The sequence below is a fragment of the Polypterus senegalus genome, unplaced genomic scaffold, assembly GCF_016835505.1.
Source record: "Polypterus senegalus isolate Bchr_013 unplaced genomic scaffold, ASM1683550v1 scaffold_554, whole genome shotgun sequence".
In the NCBI taxonomy this organism is placed as follows: domain Eukaryota; kingdom Metazoa; phylum Chordata; class Cladistia; order Polypteriformes; family Polypteridae; genus Polypterus; species Polypterus senegalus.
This window is the reverse complement of record NW_024384716.1, coordinates 1-19,354: the sequence shown is the minus strand read 5'-3', so window position 1 is coordinate 19,354 and position 19,354 is coordinate 1. Positions and strand designations below refer to the sequence as shown.

General features: G+C 42.8%; 1 protein-coding gene across 1 annotated transcript; it reads right to left on the bottom strand.

Annotated features, from left to right (window-relative positions):
• Window positions 1-536: 536 nt before the first annotated feature.
• LOC120522080 (pyruvate dehydrogenase (acetyl-transferring) kinase isozyme 1, mitochondrial-like) lies at window positions 537-19,265 on the bottom strand (the record flags this gene model as incomplete). Its single annotated transcript, XM_039743264.1, has 6 exons — window positions 537-684; window positions 1,857-1,955; window positions 4,224-4,300; window positions 6,065-6,142; window positions 8,641-8,736; window positions 19,081-19,265. Coding segments are annotated over 6 exons (682 nt in total), but the record flags the coding sequence as incomplete, so codon positions are not given.
• Between the last annotated feature and the right edge of the window lie 89 nt (window positions 19,266-19,354).

Genomic DNA, 19,354 nt, shown 5'->3' with positions numbered 1-19,354 from the left:
TGTATGGTACAGATGGATACCTTACATCCCATCATTCCTCAAGTGCTCCTGTCAACATGCTGGCCCTACAAGTGAAACTGAGGTTACACAGAACGCCCACATTTTGGAAAAGACACAGTCTTAGAAAGCTGTCCACCAACAACAGAGCAACCTAAAAAACTGCACAGGTAGTTTCTGATCAGAGACATTTAAAAGACATTCACACTGTAATCCATACGGTATTTGAAGTGTGGATATAATGTGACAGCCCTGCTAAGTAGCTCTAGTAAATCAGAACTGTATAGGAGGTAGAAAGTGAAATCACTGTGTCAAGATCATGAGGTCTGCTTGCCTGCTGCCTCTCAAGAGCTGCTTTTGATAGGTGTAATGTCACCATGTCTGAGAGATGATAGCAATACACCTGGGCAAAGAGCAAGAACCCTCGGAGAGGGCCTACATGATGTCTGCTCCACAGGGTTACTCTGCCTTCCCTCTCCTCTTCCTGTATCTGTCTGTTTTTATGGAAAACCAAAAAAAAAAAAATCTTAAGAGCACCTTTTAATAACTCCACACATTGTATACTGGCATGCTTACCAGCGGGGTGGCACGAGACGTCTCCATGCGTGGCAGAGGTGCTGTAGAATACGTGTAAGTGAAGAGCCTATCGATTTTCCGCAGAGGGACTCCACCGCCTCGATCGCTCATCTACAATAAGAAAGGGAACATTAGCCACGGGGCACTGGATGCCGCTTGGTTTAGTTGCTCCTGGGCGCTGCCTTAGTATAAACGTGCAAAATCAGCACCTGCTGAGGCGGCAGTTTCAAAGTCCAAGACAACAAGGATTCAGAAATGTCCGTAGTGTGCAAAGTGTGCACCAGTCAAGTCCTTCAAGCAGGCACCGACAGAACTTCTTAGCCAGTCAGCAAAGCTCACATGCCCTTTGTCACACAGTAGCTGCTCGACCGTCACCCACCATACTTTTACACAGTTCAGTCCAGGGGGCTCACTGAGGCAGCAGGCCTTCATCTCAGTCAGCTTCTGCTTTTAATGGGAGTCGCATCCTAATTAAGTAAGCTGCTGTTTAAGTTTTGGTGTCAATGCAGAAATGACAACATTAATTCTGGGATGTAGCAAGAATTTCTGCAGGCAAGATGGGGATAATGCAGTGTTTCTTTTTATCTTGGATTTTGCATTTTTCAACATTATCATTTTCTTCCCACTTTTTGAGAGGTTTTGATTTTTTTTTAATTGTTATTTACTAATGAGTACACTAGTGCGTATGACGCTGCAGCCTTTCAGCACTCACGTCTACTCTGCTTATCAAATTAAAGGAGCAAACTCCACAGGGGGAAAAAGGTGAATGAATAGGAAAACAACAAAATGAGAGTATGGGAAATTTAGAAATATTTGTAAGTCTCACATTTCTTTCCTTTTTGAAATGCAGAATAAGAAAAGAATGAGCAGCCGACAAAACAATGAGATCAGTTAAAAGGCAAAAAAGACTCGCGGACTTTGAAGCTGGATGGAACAAAAACCTGCAGCCACAAGGGGTCCACAGGACTGAACTCAGTAACACCCCACACGTGAGTGTCCAAACATGGACCCCGTCCCACGCCCACCTTGCACCTTAGCTGTTCCGTGCCAAGGAGGTTCTTTTGGTTTCATTAAGTCAACGTTTTTCCATAAAGCACACCACCATAAGGCACTTGAAATGCTTAAGAAGGGAGTTAAAGAAAAAATAAGATTAACTTGCTCTAAAGTCCTTTTATGATTTTACACAAAACACAATTTTTAATTTCTCCCTCACATTGAAGAAAGAGGAAAAAAAAAAGTAGTTTGAAAGAGCAAAGTCAGACAGTGAAGTTAATTTTCTGTACCTTTACTGTTAAATCTTCACTGCCCAGGGCAACTTGAACATTGATCGCAGGATAATTGGATGTATCTCCATGATATTCCATAGTGGCTCGCATTGCATTCTGGGAAACAAACAATTTATAATTAGTATGATAAAGACCCAACCCTACCCCCCACCCCACTCAAGTCCTGGTCACGATGAAGCAAATCACTGCCTGCTGCCAGCTAAAAACATGGAGTCAATTGCAACGTAGCTGAGGTAGTACCATAGGAGTATTAGATCAAGGCCAGACTACGTAGTGTGGTGCTAAGAGAAGACGATCCTCAGCTCTAAGTGCAGTCTGTCTCAGTGAATGACCAAGTGAGAGCAGTCCTGGGTTTAACAAATCCACAGCTGGTCTTGTTGTGGCCTTGCGTTTCTCCCCAGTTCACTCTTCTGGCCATCTGATACCCCTTGAATGGCGGAGCGCTGGCAATTACCTCCACCACCTACCCTCAATTAATGTTGTGACACAATACATTCCCCTCAATTTAAAGGGACAGAGCACAGGGGGAAAGTACAGCCTCACGTAAACTTGATACAGAACGTAATGACGACAACGACGACAGGTAAAGTTTGTGAAAAAGGACTTCAAAAAGCCTACAGAGTTTTGGGAAACGGTCCTGTGGACAGATGAGACAAAGATGAACCTGATCAGAGTGATGGCGTGAGCAAAGTGTGGACATGTAGAGGAACTGCCAGAGACCCAAATCAGACCACCTCATCTGTTAATTGTGGAGCTGGGGCTGTTATGGGTTGGGCAGGTATGGCTGTCACAGGTACTAAGCCTCTTCACTGATGATGGAACTGGTGACGGCCGTGGCACAATGAATTCTGACGTGTGTAGGGACATCTGATCTGCTCAAGTTCAGTAAAAGCCTCCAAACTCAATGGATGGCACTTCATCCTACAACAAAAGAAGCCAAACAGACTGCTGAGGCCACACAGGACTTTATAAAAGAAAATGGAAAACTCTTGAATGCCCAAACCAATCACCCAATTTAAATCCAATTGAGCAGGTCTTCCATATGCTGAAGAAAAAACCTAAGGGGACAAACCCCCTGAAATAAGCAATAGCTGAAGATAGGTGCATTAGGCGCTTGGCAGAGCATCACCAGAGAAGACCCTTCAGTGCCTGGTGAGGTCTGTGAATCCCTGACGTCAAGCAGTCATTGCATGTGAGAGATAAGTGACAAAGAACTGAATATGACAACGGCTTTAATAGATCGGCCACTGCTGTGTCCAAACATTATGGTGTCCTGAAATGGGGGGACCGGGTAGACAAAGAATATGCAAAATGTATGCAAATACAGTAGAATTGACCCTTGTTGTTTATTAAGCACCCAGCTTTTCCAAATAAATCAATTAATCTCAAAGTCATCCAAGCTTATAAAATACTTAGGCAGAGGCTGGACAAGATTTGTAAAGATTGTCTCAATGCAGCCCAAAGTGCAGTGCAGTAGAGCACCAACTCCATGTACAGTAAGGCATATTGTGAGAGATCTCACATCAGATTTGGAGGACACCTGCGTAGATACCACCATGACACTCCAAAAGAACACAGTATGGAAGAAACTGGCATTATCTTCATGTGCACTTTCTGAATTGTGGTCCGAGCAGCATAGCACATCTAAAAACTTATGGAACCAAAAAGGCAATTGCAGGGCATCAGACAACAGCAACAACTGCCATCGCTTGATGTGGTCATTAAGGTGGCTTCTTAATTAGGGACAGAGACTTTGCATCTCTTTTTACTGAAGACTAATGGGTAAATGTACAGTATATTGATCTATATATTTATATATTATATTACACAATATAAATAGTTGCATGCATCGCTTATCTTATTATTTACCATTGAATTAAATAGGTTTGATAAGTCCAAATATAAAACTATGGTTCCCGTTTTTTTTAAAAGCATATAAGCGCTTTTTCTTGTCCTTAACAGTCAGTCTGATGTGTGCGGAGTTCATTTTGTAACATTACCCACTATACTAAGTCTGGTCAACCTGATCACGACGAGGTGGTCTAAGCTAGCACACAGCTCTGTTCTCCTTCTCAGACTTCCAGCAGCCCACTACAGCTGCACGGAGTCTTAGTGTTGGTCCACTGCAAGTCCGCAGCTCGGGGGCACACTGCAACAGCAGTAAACCCAAAAGCAAGTCTTATTACTACAGACGGGTATTAAGACCAGACCTGTCAGTTTGGCATGATCTCATGCTGCACACACATCTGACCCATGGAGGTTTCCACTTTGTTTGTCTCAACATGGCCTGCAATGGCAGCTTGTGGATGACTCACTGTGGTTAAAATGTAAGTAAATGAAAATGAACTTCAAATCCAAACATACTTTGAACAGCTCGAAGACCATGTGGTAGAGATGAGAGGGCACATACACAATTGTTGTTGGCTTCCCTCGCTCTTTAGCTGCAGAGAGAAAGAGACATTAGAAAGCATTAATAAAGTGGCAATTTGAGCAGAAATATAAAATTACTGCGTTTAACTTACTTTTATCAGCAGAGACAATAAAACTGTCATGTATGCTGGGTCAACTAAAAGCTGCCAACTAACCCAACATGCTTGAGGCTAGCAGTACCAGGATAAACACCATGAGGTGAATGCACACAAGGTCACTTAACTATTATACCATCACGCCAAGAAAGGTGACATTTGGGCAGCACAACATTCAAGACAGGATAGAACTGGAGTGCCAGTTTCTACAGTGCTATTCCAAATTTTCTTTATTAACATTGATCATTTTGGCTGTGAACATTTTCAGGCCAAAATTAATAAATAGAGAGCAGCTAGACAATTGGGTGACCTTTTTTTCTTTTTACTTAATGCAATTTATTAGATAAGCACAGTTACTCAACACTAAATGGCAATATGTGAAAAAGTAATTGCCCCTTTACACTTTATGGCTGAGCCACCTTCAGCTCCAAGGACTGCAGCCAAACACACCCTCTTATTGAAGATCAGTGTCCCACTATGCTGTGGAAGAATTTGGGACCACTCATCTTTGCACAACTGCTTTATTTTTTTAGAAACCTAAGTTGGTTTTTGAGCACAAACTGCTCATTTAAGGACTTGACACAGCATCTCTGCTGAGTTTAGGTCTTGGCCAGTCCAGAACTTTACTACTTCTTCTCTTCAGCCATTCTGATGTGGACTTGTATTTTTATGTCCATTACCTTACTGTACAAGTCAAGTAAACTTTAGCTCATGAATGGATAACCGGATATTCTTCTGAACAATTCCCTGCTATTGATGAAGTGACAAGTCAAGCAAAATGACACCTCTTATTGGCTAACTAAAAAAATGACAATATGCAAGCTTTTGAGGCAACTCAGGCCCCCTTCTTCAGGCACGGTGTCATTTTGCTTGACTTCTCACTATATTCATCTCACTATATTCATAATGGCTAACACAGTACAACACCCTAGTACTATGCGACTATAGATGATCAATTCATGATTCCTCCTATTATGACAAGTTATGCGTGCCCAGTGGCAGCAATACAGCCGCACACCATCACACTCCTACCATTACCATGTTCAGCTATTGCTATGATGTTCTGGAAAAATTTGAGTTTAGATACTGCAAAATTCATCTACTGTGTACCTCATGTAGTTTTATGTATCAAGACCTTAACATGCACTTACAAAGCATCAGTAAAGTGTCTATCCTTCTCTGCAATGTGGCCGACTAACGAAACATCACTTTGGAGTTGTCTGTGCGGGCTTAATGGAGACATTTCTCTTGATATTCAATATTCAGTATAAGAACTGCGAGTCTTTCACATGAACAAGTCATTTTACCAGCATGTCAGTATGTAACAATGCACAGAAATGAATAATCCATCTACTGATGCTTTATAAGTGTTATGAAGACCAACGAAGCCTTTGTTGATGTCTTGCTGTGTCACAATAAGGCAAAAAAAATCAAATTCTGATTTGAGTCACTTCCACCTGGTAATGTGATCTTCTCCCAGGAGATGTTCCGATGCTCAGGAGCTCTACACTAAGCACAAGACCTCCCAGCTATCGAGGCCCACTGTGTCTGTAAATATAACACTGTGCTAAAACAGACAACTCCCAGCAGGCCATTCACTTAAGAGAACTCTAATTGGTAAATGTGAAGATATCATTCCACATTCCCACTGTAGCATTTCAGGGACACACATCTGTTTACCGTTGAATTCTTCTATTTTCAGCTCCGGGGAGTTCATGTAATACAGGTCACAAAGTCTTCTTGCATTTTCATACGCATCTGTAAAGAAGCAGATTTTTACATTCAGTCAGAATTGTCAAACACTTATTTTAAATTATAATGAGATCTTTTATAACAAATAGCAGACAAAATGAAATGATAATTAAAATTAATTTGGCCACGGATTGGACCAAGACCCAGTCTCCATGTCTAAGACTTTCTGCCTACGTGTTCTTGAGTGCACTTCCTCAGCTGGTCATGCTTTACCTTCCTCTCCCTATGCCCGTGCCAGCTCACAAAACAGCTCATCACTTTCACGAATGAGTCCTTTCAGGCCTGAACTTGATTTGCTCTCCCCACACAGAACCCCCTCCGATATCCCACTGTCATGGAAGGCCACCGCCTGTTAATGCCCTTATTATTTAGAAATACACCCACTAATGGCTCACCATCTTTCCATCATTACTGGAATAGGAGTTGCCGGGGTGATGTCCATTGGGAATGCTCATGGCAATCTGGTTTGGCCTAACAGGTATTACTACATTTACTTGAGTAGTTAATGAGTCCAGGCCAGTAGAGAAAGCAGCTGGCACTCGTTCATCTTATGCTTATGAGGTCCACACAGTTCATCAGGTCCCTGTTCACCACAGAGCCTACAGTGTGTCACCTCTGGAAAGAACGGACTAAAGGACTGGGTTGATCACATGTTGGTGGAAGGGGTGACTGAGCTTTCCTCCTTACTGTGGGCTCATCCTGTGGCGCCTGTACAAAAGCCCAGCCAGTCCTACCAACTTTGTGTCAATTAGGGGGAGCTGAACAAGGAGATCCATTACAATGTTTACCCCCATGCCATCATTCATGACAATCTGCAGTTTCTGCATGAAGCAGCACTGTTCAGCTCCCTGAATCTGAAGTCTGGATATTGGCAGGTATAAAATAAGGAAGGGCCGTTTTCACCCCAAAGGACTGTTCCAGTTCCGTGTAATGTCCTTTGGCTTTAAAAAAAAAAAAAAAAAAAAAGAAAGAAGCTGGAGTGTCATTTCCAAGGCCGATGGAGCAGGTACTCCGAGGACTCTGAGTAGATATGCTTTGGCTATGCTGATGACTTCATCATGTTCTCCCCATCTGTCCAACAACATCTGAAGGACCAGATGTCTTCCGATGTCTGGACAATGCCTTTCAGGGAATTCACAAGGTTCATCTCACATTCGGCTGAAAGAAGTGTAGATTTCTCCACGACCATCTGACCTTCCTCGGCCATGTGGTGTCAGTGGTAAACGTGAGGAAAATCAAACCCATTGTAGACTACCCAGTGCCCCAGGAGGCAAACACTGCCTCCAACACTTTTTGGAGATGGTTGGGTGGTTCCACAAGTTCATTTGTAAGTTCTCTGATATTGCAGCTCACTTACTCCCTCTTCTTGTGTGCCAAGATGTCTTTGCTGCTTTGAAGGATGTTCCATTATCACTACCAGTCTTGGCACAGCCAAATTTAGCATTGACATTTCAGGTCCACACAGACATTATGTGACCTCGGCCTTGGCACCATCCTCTGCCAAATCGATCGGGGGAGGAAAGAGTCATGGCGTATGCTTCAGGGTCTCTAAAGGGTGCCATGAAGGACCGCCTCACTGTCATATAGGCTGTCAAGAAGTGGCACAAGTTCCTTGAGGGGAGAACACCTTAAATCTAAGCTCTGACCTGTGTGTTCAGCTGTCCAAAGACCATGTCTAGACTAACCAGGTCGGTATGCATTCAGGGAGTGCTCTTGAAAGGGCCGTGCTAATGCCATGCCAGACATGTTCTCCTGGGTGGAACTACAGCTGGGGCATGTGCGGTGTCAGCCTTGAACCCTTGGCCTGATCCTCCCCTGAACATACACAATGCTCAACTGTAAGCTAACAGTCCTGTACAATGGGGACTGAGAGAAGGATCTGGGGAGAGGCCTGGCCACTTTAACATTACAGGGAGCTTCAAGGGCCACTGTATATCACGGTGTACTGAGAAAGGGCTGAGGCTACCATTATCAGTTGGTAGTACCCAAGACACACGTGCCCAAGTTTCTACAATACTACCACGCCAGCCCAATCGGTGGTCAGCTTGCACAAAAACCACAGTTTAATAACCTGGAGGTGGCATGTCAACCAACGATATGCAAAGATGACTGGTCCCATGTTTGTACATGTAACACCTGTCAGCAATACAAGACCCCATCTGGTCAACCCGTGTCTATTATATCACCAGGGGAGTGCCAGGTGCGGATGTAACAGGATCCACCCATATGACTATTAGAACAGCTTAGCCATTGGCTAACCAAGCAGGCCTGACGGCAGCGAATGGTCTCCTCGTATTCACCAATGTCCTTACTAAATATCCGACTAAATAAAACATAACTGGAAAAGTATCACTCCTATTACGAACACTGTGAATATCATGAGCACTACGATGTCTACTTGTATTTAGAGCAGTTTGACAGAGCAAAGTGTCTCTCCTGTTAATATGAATTGTTACAACACTGCCACTCACTTTTGCCCTTTAACCCCCGTATTATTTTCTTACCCTTAATAACCTCGACGACTTGACAGTTTGGATCAATGCTTCCTATCTGCTTGGGGTGAGCTGGATTCACTTTGACTTTTCCACCAAATAGTAAGGCTAGAAAAGGAGGAAAGACAACAAATACAAAGTTTATGAAAAGCATAATGAAAATTTGACACATCTGGGCACAAGGCAGGAAAGTTAATAAATTCTTAGTCTGGGATATAAAACTGTACACAACATCCTGCAGTCTGAAAGATCAGGGGCACGTAAAACGTACAAAGTAAAGACTTTGCTCTGTGGAGGTCACCTTGTACCGCTCCTAGGACCGGCACCATTATAATATAGAGTGGCAGCAAAGGGAAAAAGAAAAAAATAATCCGGGCACGAGTGACCAACACTACTTTCCTACGACACAACTCAAAGTACAGAGACACACCAGTGAAAGCAGGGTTAAGTAAAAAAAATGATTATTGGAAGTTGATACACACACTTACTGTAACAAAAAACCCCTAAATACAGAATATCACGCTGCAGCGATTCCCACCCAGCACAAATCACGGCACAAAACACAAACACATACAGCTACAAATACAGAAATTTGAGCAAGAGAAAAAAAAATAATGTTTCGCGGTCCTTTAAATATTATCTGTGCGGAATGTCGAGCTCAGTTTGCGGTGGGGAATGAGGCGCCGACCATACCTCCTGTTCTGGGAAACGTACAGATCAACAGTTCCTGTGCTGGTCCATCAGGTCCTCTCCAGAATACCTTTCACCAGAAAGTACAAATGACACTGGTCAACAAGCATTTTGCTACTGGGATTCTTTCACCTGTACTTTAACAAACTTCACTTGCTGACTCTAAATCTGAAAATCGTTTTTGTCCAGCACGTCCCATTTGTTAGTTATGATGTTCCAGGTCTTAGACACAGCATTTAAGAAATAAGTTTGGTCTCGAGAAAAGTGAAGCCAACATTAAGGAAGGTGCTTTTGTTGTCCCTGAAATCTGTGAACTGCTGCGTGACGATGAGTTCAAAAGGAAACTGAAGCCAACTGAATCGGCAACCTCATTCGTGCAGGTTGTCCAGAATTTTCTTGACAAGCACAGAGCAGAGAATTACACTGAGCTTGTGGAGAATATGCTGAAAGTATATTAGCTTACGGGAGCCAGAATGTCACCGAAGACGCATTTTTTACATTAACATCTCGACTTTTTTTTTACACCAAATCTAAGTGATGAGAGCTGAGCATGGGGAAAGATTTCATCAAGATACAAAGGTGATGGAAAACTGATGTCAGGGAAAATTTACTCCGAGCATGATGGGTGACTGCTGTTGGTTCATGCAAAAAGAGATGGATGTGCAGTACAAGCGCAAAAGCAATTGCCTTAGACAATTTTGAGCACAATGACCTCACTTTCATATTGAGGTAAATTGACATAAACATGTTTTAAAGCGTCTCTGGTATCGTCTTCTGGTTTGTTTTCAGAATAAACACATTCAAACAATATTGGCGGGACAGAGTTCAAACTCCAGATATCGTGCTGATATATTATAATGATATTCAAAAGTGTCAAAAACGTCAATGATGTGCATTTCAGAAATCTGATGTGCTAGCTTAAATCCAATTTCATATATGGAATCAATGTAAAAAACTTAATAAAGAGCTGGTATGAAGTTCCCAGTACCAAACAAAAAATATATTTTTGTAGACCAGTGTAATTTGTCTTGAAATGAACCCGGGTTCACCTGACGTTTTCCATGCGGTGTTGATCCTTTTCCCCTCTTGCCTTTTCCAGTGATGGCGCCCACTTCTCCTCTCCTTTTTCCCGCCACCCATTTACATACTGTTAGCTCCTCCCCGTGCAGTCTGTTGGCCCTCCAATCCAGGTGCTCCCATCCCCCTGTACAACTGGCCGGACTTACAAATGAGGCCATTCCACTAATAACAGGATGAGACGCACACACACATTGTAGACGACTGTTACAACCTCAAGTAAAACTGTGAAAGTGCTCTGAATACGGCTGTCAGATTGAACGTTGCATTCGAGTACAATTCAAAATGACTTTAAAAAGGTCTTATTCAAAGGCAAAAGCTGACATTTGATCAATTTATTTGTTTAACTCACACTAGATTTGGCTTTGACAGGTGATGTGCAAAGCTGCAGTATTTTGTAGATCAGCTTTTGTACTTCACTTCCACGATCAGCCATTTTGTAATTTTGAATGGTTAGCTTGTTATCTTTATTAGTGAAACTTACAGCTGGACCAAATCCAAAATGACAGCCAGCTAAACGGGTCAACCTTTCACTCAGATCAGTGCAAACAGATACTTGGAATAATCTAGAAATTGGGATGAATATGGCGAACTTTCTCTTGACTGAAATAAACGGTTCAGAACGAGTGTCAGTTTTGAATATTAATGCAACGTGGCCTTGATGTTACAGTGCTGGACTGAAGGCCGCAGGTTCGGCTCCCACCTCCAGTTCGCGGTCAACTCCTGAACCACTGAATCACTAAACCTACATAAAAGTACATATAAACAACTGTACTGTTACTTTAGCACTTTTAAAGCACTCTGACAATAGCACTGACTTTAAAGCAGAGCCTCATCAAGTAAAGTAGGCTGTTAGTTTACAAGCATGCAATACAACCCTCATTTTCTGAACCATCTCAATCCACTACAGCATCCCAGTCGATCACTGCAACAAATATACAATACAATTTATTTTTGTATAGCCCAAAAATCACACAAGGAGTGCCACAATGGGCTTTAACAGGCCCTGCCTCTTGACAGCCCCCCAGCCTTGACTCTGTAAGAAGACAAGAAAAAACTCCCAAAAAAAACCCTTGCAGAGAAGAAATTGAAGAAAGCTTGGGAAAGGCAGTTCAAAGAGAGACCCCTTTCCAGGTTGGTTGGACGTGTAGTGGGTGTCAAAGAGAAGGGGGGTCAATACAATACAGTACAATACACAGAACAGAACACAAGTAAACCTCAATACAGTATAAAATTTATGCATATGATATTACTTATCAGGACTTTCAGAAAGCATTTGATGAGGTGCCACATGAGAGGTTGGGCATCAAATTAAAAGAAGTGGGAGTTCAGGGTGATGTTTTTAGTTGGGTGCAGAACTGGCTCAGACACAGGAAGCAGAGGGTGATGGTGTGAGGACCCTCATCAGAACTGGCCAATGTTAAGAGTGGTGACCAGCAGGGGTCAGTGCTGGGGCCGCTGCTATTTTTAATATCTATAAATGATTTTGATAGGAATATAAGTAACAAGCTGGTTAAGTTTGCAGATGATACCAAGATAGGTGGATTAGCAGATAATTTGGAATCCGTTACATCATCACAGAAGGACATGGATAGCATACAGAATTGGGCAGATTTGTGGCAGATGAAATTTAATGTAAGTAAATGTAAAGAATTACACATAGGAAGTAAAAACGTGAGGTTAAAATACACAATGGGCGGTCGGAAAATCGAGAATACACCTTATGAGAAGGATTTAGGAGTCATAGTGGACTATAAGCTATCAACTTCCCGACAGTGTTCAGAAACCATTAAGAACCCTAACAGACTGTCAGGTTATATAGCGCCTTGATGTGTGGAGTACAAGTCACAGGAGGTTCTGCTCAAGCTTTATAACACACTGGTGAGGCCTCATCTGGAGTCCTGTGTGCAGTTTGGGTCTCCAGGCTACAAAAACGACATAACAGCAAAAGAAAAGGTCCAGAGAAGAGCGACGAGGCTGATTCAGGGCTACAGGGGATGAGTTATTAGGAAAGATTAAGAGAGCTGAGCCTTTAGAGTTTAAGCAAAAGAAGATGAAGAGGAGACCTGACTGAAGTGTTTAAAATTATGAAGGGAATTAGTCCAGTGGATCAGACGGTGACTTTAAAATGAGTTCATCAAAAACACGGGGACACAGTTGGAAACTTGTTAAGGGTAAATTTCACACAAACATTAGGAAGTTTTTCTTTACACAAAGAACGATAGACACTTGGAATAAGAGACCAAATAGTGTGGTAGACACCAAGACATCAGGGACTTTCAAAACTCGACTTGATGTTTTCTTGGAAGAAATAAGTGGATAGGACTGGCAAGCTTTGTTGGGCTGAATGGCCTGTTCTCGTCTAGAATGATCTAATGTTCTAAAAATAAAAACATTACAAGTACGGAGCAGAATTTAACAGAAGATGATATCACATAATATGGCTACCAGAGGATGTCCACAGCAAATTAACTTAAGACATTTTGCTCAGAGACTCCCATAGTGTAACTTATAAGGAACACAAATAGAGCTGGAAAATTCCCCACAGATGCCACACAATCAAACTAACCATAAGGATGCAATCCTGCCTACTACACTGCTGTCAGTGAGACTAATTCTATTTTGTAGATTTAAGAGCAATGTATTATATTATACATCCATTCATTTTCATAAACCGATTTTCAAGGGCATGGTCACAAAGCAGCTAGAGCCTATCCCAGCAAGCACTGGGCAGAAGGTGGGAACAAAACCTGGACAGGGCTCCAGTTCATCCCAAAGTGAACACACCCCTGCACACACTAGGCCCACTGTAGCATCGGCAATTCACCTAACCTGCCTGTCTTTGGACTGTGGGACCCATGGAGACACAGGGAGATCACGAAAAATCCACACCGGGAGCACTCCTGGGATGGAAACCTAAGTCTTCAAAATGCGAGGCAGCAGTTCTACTGTTGTGTCACCCCCCCATATTGAACATGTACTGGTTATGTCTCCTGCATGTCTCTGGACTCTAGGAGGAATGTCAGACAGACATGGGTAAGAACATGCAAACCCCATGCAGGGTGCACCTGGGACATGAACCCTACTCTCCTAGTTGTGTGGGAGCAGCGCCACTGGGCAGCCCCTTATTACACAACTACACATTGTTATTTCATTTATTAGTAAATTGGAATTACTATTTTATACCTTATTGACTGGGGCAGTAAAACTATACAAATCCATATTGGTTTCTTTTATGCCATCCCTCATCAAAATGAAGGCATCCATTCCTATTAAAAGAATTTTTTAGGATCTCATTTTTCTGCAGGAAAAAAAAAATTATACATATTTAATTTCATAATTACTTTGTCCTTTTATCAGCTTCACTGCTCTTAAAGATTTTTGAATGCTCTTTTTTAAGCTGACTAAACTGCATTAAGTCTGATAATGTACCAAATGATAATACTACACATATAATTTGCAAATTCACATTACAATAAAACTACATTTTATGAGATTTACGGTGTGTAGATGTACAAAGTTAAGCTCATGACAGAACTAAGACACACTGCAGATTTCTTTTTTCCTATAAAAACAAGAAAGTAAAGAATCCTTTACGAGTCCAAACCACATTGTTGTTATTATTATTATTATTATTACTGTGTATGTCTTTGGCTCCTTTATCAAGCAGTGACCAAAGGGGTCGCCAGACAGGCATCACCATTCAAACAGGACATCACTGCTCTTTAAAGGAGGCTTCAGCAGAGGCAGAAGCAAGACGATGCCATTCAGACATTGCGGGATCAGTCAATCAGGGCAGTCCGGGCTTGGGTGTCTTAATGAAGGCAAGATGGAAGGAGGAAAGCACTAGAGACTGCTGCAGCCTTGTCCAGAAAGAGCTAATGGATGGTAGAGGAATAGGGTAGGCAAACCAGGGCCCCATCAATAAAGCAGCAAGGAAGCTGGAATGGCATCCAGGGAAGATCTCCAATCAGGGAGGGTGTATGGAGCATGGAGGAGAGTCGAATCAAATTCCTGCTGTGTTTCACATACAACGTCCCACCCACACCAACAGATCTAAATCAGTAGGAGCTGACGAAGAGTCCGTGTTGTACTTTTTGTGGAAGACCAGCAGGCCTTGAGAACATACTATAAGCCAGCTGAGCCTTGCTGACGAGAACATCAGGTGAAGGCACAACCAGATTTTGCTTGACATGACTGCAAGCCTGGAGGAGGTACAGGAGAGGAAAAAGGGAAGAGAAATAACAGCAAAACCAAAGGTCCTGCTTAATCAGATTTGTTAAATCTGATGAAAGCTCTTGCAGAACAATCACCACCACAGGAGTTCTGGCATCAGCTACTGACTGGGAGAGGAGGGTGGATCACAAGAAACAATTAAAGTTCCAAGAGGAGACTGCCAGCTAAATGCGGAGGCCAGATACTAGGGGGAACCCAAAAATGATGAGAACTTTTTTCTGGAGGCTGGAGGAGCGTTAGTTCCAACATTTGCTGCTAGATGCGTGTATTAGAGTGCACTCTGCATCATTTGGCCAAGCGACTACCTTGAAGTGCTCCAGTGATCACGTGATGCCATGTGGAGAAACCAAGCCGAATTGTGGCAGTCAGGCGAGTGGCTTCGGCATCACAATGACGCTCCCACCCACACAGCATTGAGCTTCTCACGAAAAACAGTATGACAACGGTTTCCCACCCCTCCAAAATCCCCAGACCTTGCACCCTGCGATTTTCTTCATATTTTCAAAAATTAAGATGACCTTAAAGGAAAAGTGTTTTCAGGATGTAGAGGAGGTCATGAAGCAAACGATGGAGGCAATAAAGGCTGTCACTATTACAGCAGTTCTGAACAATAGAAAAAGCAATGGGACAAGTGTATTGTGTGTCAGGGTGAGTATTTTGAGGGTGATTACATTTTGGAAATGTTCTGTGAAATATACAATTAAAAAAAAACATTGCTTTTGGGTCCCCCCTCGTAAAGTTCTATGGTCTAATGCAACAAAAAAAAGATCAGGCTGCACCACGGCAGGAGAAGATGGAGAGACAGAGACGTTCGGAGCGTGCGATGACAGAGGAAACCCATGAAAGAGAGCTGTGGAACTTACCAAGCACTCGTCCTCAGATGTGAACAGACGAGATGGCAGGCATGGAATCTCCCAGTGGAAGTAGGCTGGCTGCAGAGGACTTCCAGGCTAGTCACTATGGACGGTCTTTTTGCGGAATAAAGTTGGCTTTATCAACAAGCAAGCAGAGACAGCATCAATGTGGCTGTGACTAAAGTATAATGAACACTGGAACCACTCAATCAGCAGAGGTGGGAGAGAGTTGAGTGGATGTGGGGCCAGAGGAGCTTAGGGGGGCTGACTCAGACCCTCCAGAGGTGTTGTGGACTCAAACTGATGAAACAGACTGAGAAGGGGGAGCCCATCTGATGACCTTAAGAAAGTTCTGAGGGCCCAACAGACATTTGTGAATGTATGTGTTGCCATCCTCATCATGCAAGGTGCAAGGAACATTCCTGCTAATGAGATGGTAGCCAAAAAACCCATTGTACTGCATATATTGTTTAAATTTAGAGCTGGAGTACAGAGGGTGGGTTAGGTGACTTCAGGGTCCTACAGTGAGTCAGATGTGGAAACCGAACTGACAGCCTTAATGTTTAAGGTCCGACATCTTATCCACGACACCCCACTGTCTTCCCAGGCTGCCATGGCCATTTATAGCACATGATGGCTGTGTACATGTGAGCCTAAAAAACCACCACTCAGTTGAGGCTAAACAAGCAGCGATATATGCAGTGAACCTCAAGTCCTGGAGTCAAGACCAATTCTAGTAAAAGCCCGGAATGACAACAGCGAGGCTGGATATCTCAATTACTGCTATAAAGCACTAACTAAGAGGTAGGGCACCCATGGCTTTGGTATTAACGATTTAAAGTCACAGTCCAAAATGAGTATTAAAAACACCAGAAGATAAGGCAGCAGATTCTTTTAAAAGACATGGCATTAAGCAGTCTCAATTTCCACTGAGCCCCCCTCGCTTTCTCTCAAACACAGGACAAATACTTGCTTGGCCTTCTGCAGCCTCTGTGCCAAGTGGCCAAGTCATAAGCACGAGACACCTGCTCACTCGCCATCAGTGCCAAAGCCAGCCAAAAAGTATGTAGAGTGTCCCGTCTCCTGCTGAATTACTGAAAATGGTAATACAACAAGAAAGACGATCACAGTAAAGAACATGCTGCAGAGTCCCCACCATTTTGTGGTGAGGATGTTTATCAAATTATATAAAAAAAAACAAAAAACAAGCAGACAAGCCATTCTCATCACAGGTTCTCCAAATACATTTAATTATATAACTTCCCATTAAGGCAATGGCAAATCCGCCAGTCGAGCTGTACTGAAATGTGTAATGGCGCTAAATTCTCCACCCAGCCCGGAAGGATGTGATGCATAGCCTGACATGTCCTGACGCAAATGCGTATAAAAAGTTCAAGCAAAATAAAAACTCATAAAAAAAAGTCAATGCAATGGGTTAGTGATATGTACTTCCTTTGTCATGGAAGACTTGAGATTTTCAAATAGTGAGTAACGCACAAAAGCTGAAAAAGAAAGACAATGAGACTAGTCATGTGCAGGTCTGTTCTACACCTGAAGTTCATGTCACATTAAGACGACTTTTCTAGTGATTTTCAGTCGTCGCCTTCATTTACGTAATCTTAGCCAGTCAGAGGCAGTTGGCGGTGTGCTCCTATGAAGCTAATCGTCTGTTATTACGAACCAAACAACTGAGGCCAACAAAGGTCACTTGAAAAGACCATTTCCCCACGGAGATTAATAAAGTGTACCAAATATCAAAAAAATAATAAAAATGTACCAAACTAGTCTGTGACTGACCAGGTTCAAATCAAACAGATCTGACATTCTCCTTTGTCGGAGTGGCAGCTTCTTTGCATGCTAGAGCTGAGAACTAATGAGTGTTCAGCCAGGAGTATGATGTATAGAATGTAATGCTGAAGAATAAGAAAAACACATTTTAAACCTCACAAATGGAAGAGAAGCTTGCCTGTCTGATGTTTTATATTTTACATACCACAACAGAGTGGAAAAAAGGTCAGCCACTACAGCTCAACACCACACTGGTACAGTGCTGGTGCATGGGGGCTACGGACCTCACAAACAGAAGAGAAGCTCGTCTGTCTGAGGTCTTGTATTTTATATTTCATAACAGAATGGAAAAAAATAAATAAAGCACAGAGATTGCTGATGACTCAATTGCAGCCGTTAGCCCTTTGTATGGATGCACCAGCTCCATCAGGCAGTATGCTATTGGCTGTCAGAAAAAGAAGTGAGAAGGCCTCATGTGGAAGATCAGAGCTTGGACACTAAATGTGGTCAAGTTATTTTGACATGGTGCAGCGATGAGACCAGCGACTGTGTTCAGCAAATCTACCATGGCCGGGTGCTAAATGACAAAATCTGCGCTGTACTCATTGGGGTGTGTCTGCTTTTCTTTTTTTTAAGCTGTTTACTGTAGACTCCACTGCACACACGGACAGCCCTTCTCCCTCATCTCTAGCTTATAGCATTTCATTTGCAGACTTCCTCATGCCCAACTCCTATCTTTTTTCCTCTCAGTCCAGCTCTGCTGTGTTCAGCTCTTTTCTTCTGCAAGCTCATGTCCTGATCTGGTTAATGCCTTTGACTTTATCAGATAGTTTTTGCAATTTTGTCTTCATTGTGTTTCAGCTACCAAGGGTGGGATAAAAAATAACGGGAACACCACATGTAAATGAAGTGTAAAGTAACTACATTTCATTTACAATGCAACAGCAAAATGGAGTCTTACTAGGCTGATTGTCAATGAGCAGAATGAGCCAGCTATAAGGGAGGTCCCCAACTGGCTCTTTGACATGGACATTTTGCTCCACCCCTTTTTGTCACCTTACTGGTGTGCTGTGGCTTGTGCACCTCCCTTAATGTATGAGTTTGGGCTGAAAAAAGTCAAAGAATGGTTCGCAATGACCATCAGGACAATACAAATGGAAAAAAGTGTACCCTGGCTGGGACAGGTGGCATTCACCAGTGAGCACCTGGTGGTCAAGCAACCCATCTAACCCGGCCAGGTTCATCCTTGGGCGGATGGAAGGATACTCACAAGCCCCTGGGTGAAGGCTGTGCAACTGGAGGTTTCTTCAGTAGACAAGAGGGTTGTGTCAATGCGGCTACATGTTGCAGATTGGAAAACTCTGAATGTTGTTTGTGCATATTCACCAAGCAGCTGTTCAAAGTAGATAGTGAAATGGTGCTGGGGCACTGGAAATCATCAAGGAACCATGCAGTTTGGCAGCCCCAGTGATTTCTAGTCATTCAAAGTCAACTGGATATCCTCAGCCGATCATCAAGTTGGACATCCCTTCTGACTTGAAGTCACGTCATGTCACACTGGCTTTATGTGAAATACTTGTCTAGGTAACGCTGTTAGTTTTCAATGTCTGCCCAAAATGTTATGATCACATAAACCTCAGTGATGTTTGAAATTCTTTTGGCAACAACATTTTCTCACAAAATCAGTCTTTCTGCAACTGATGTCATTTTTTTCTAAAACACATTACAAGCAACAGCAAAGCGTCACTGTCCCAAATAAACTACATGTGGTCCTAGCCAACCTGCTGTCCACAACACATTTACTCACTGTGCTGATTCAGAAGCATCCTAATCGATATCCGACTCATGTAAAATCTGTCCAGGAAGTACTGCAGGTTTTGGCTTGAGATGGGGTCCACTCCATAGCTGTCTTTGTACTCCACCACACCCTGAGCCATTGTAGGGATGACGTCATTGTGCCGATTCCTTATTTTTATTACAGTATCTGTGAAGCTGAAATGATCAGGTGGATATTACAATTGGGGCAAAGCCGCTTTATAAACGTATTAAAAAGACAACCAGACATTTTTAAAAGCTGACTG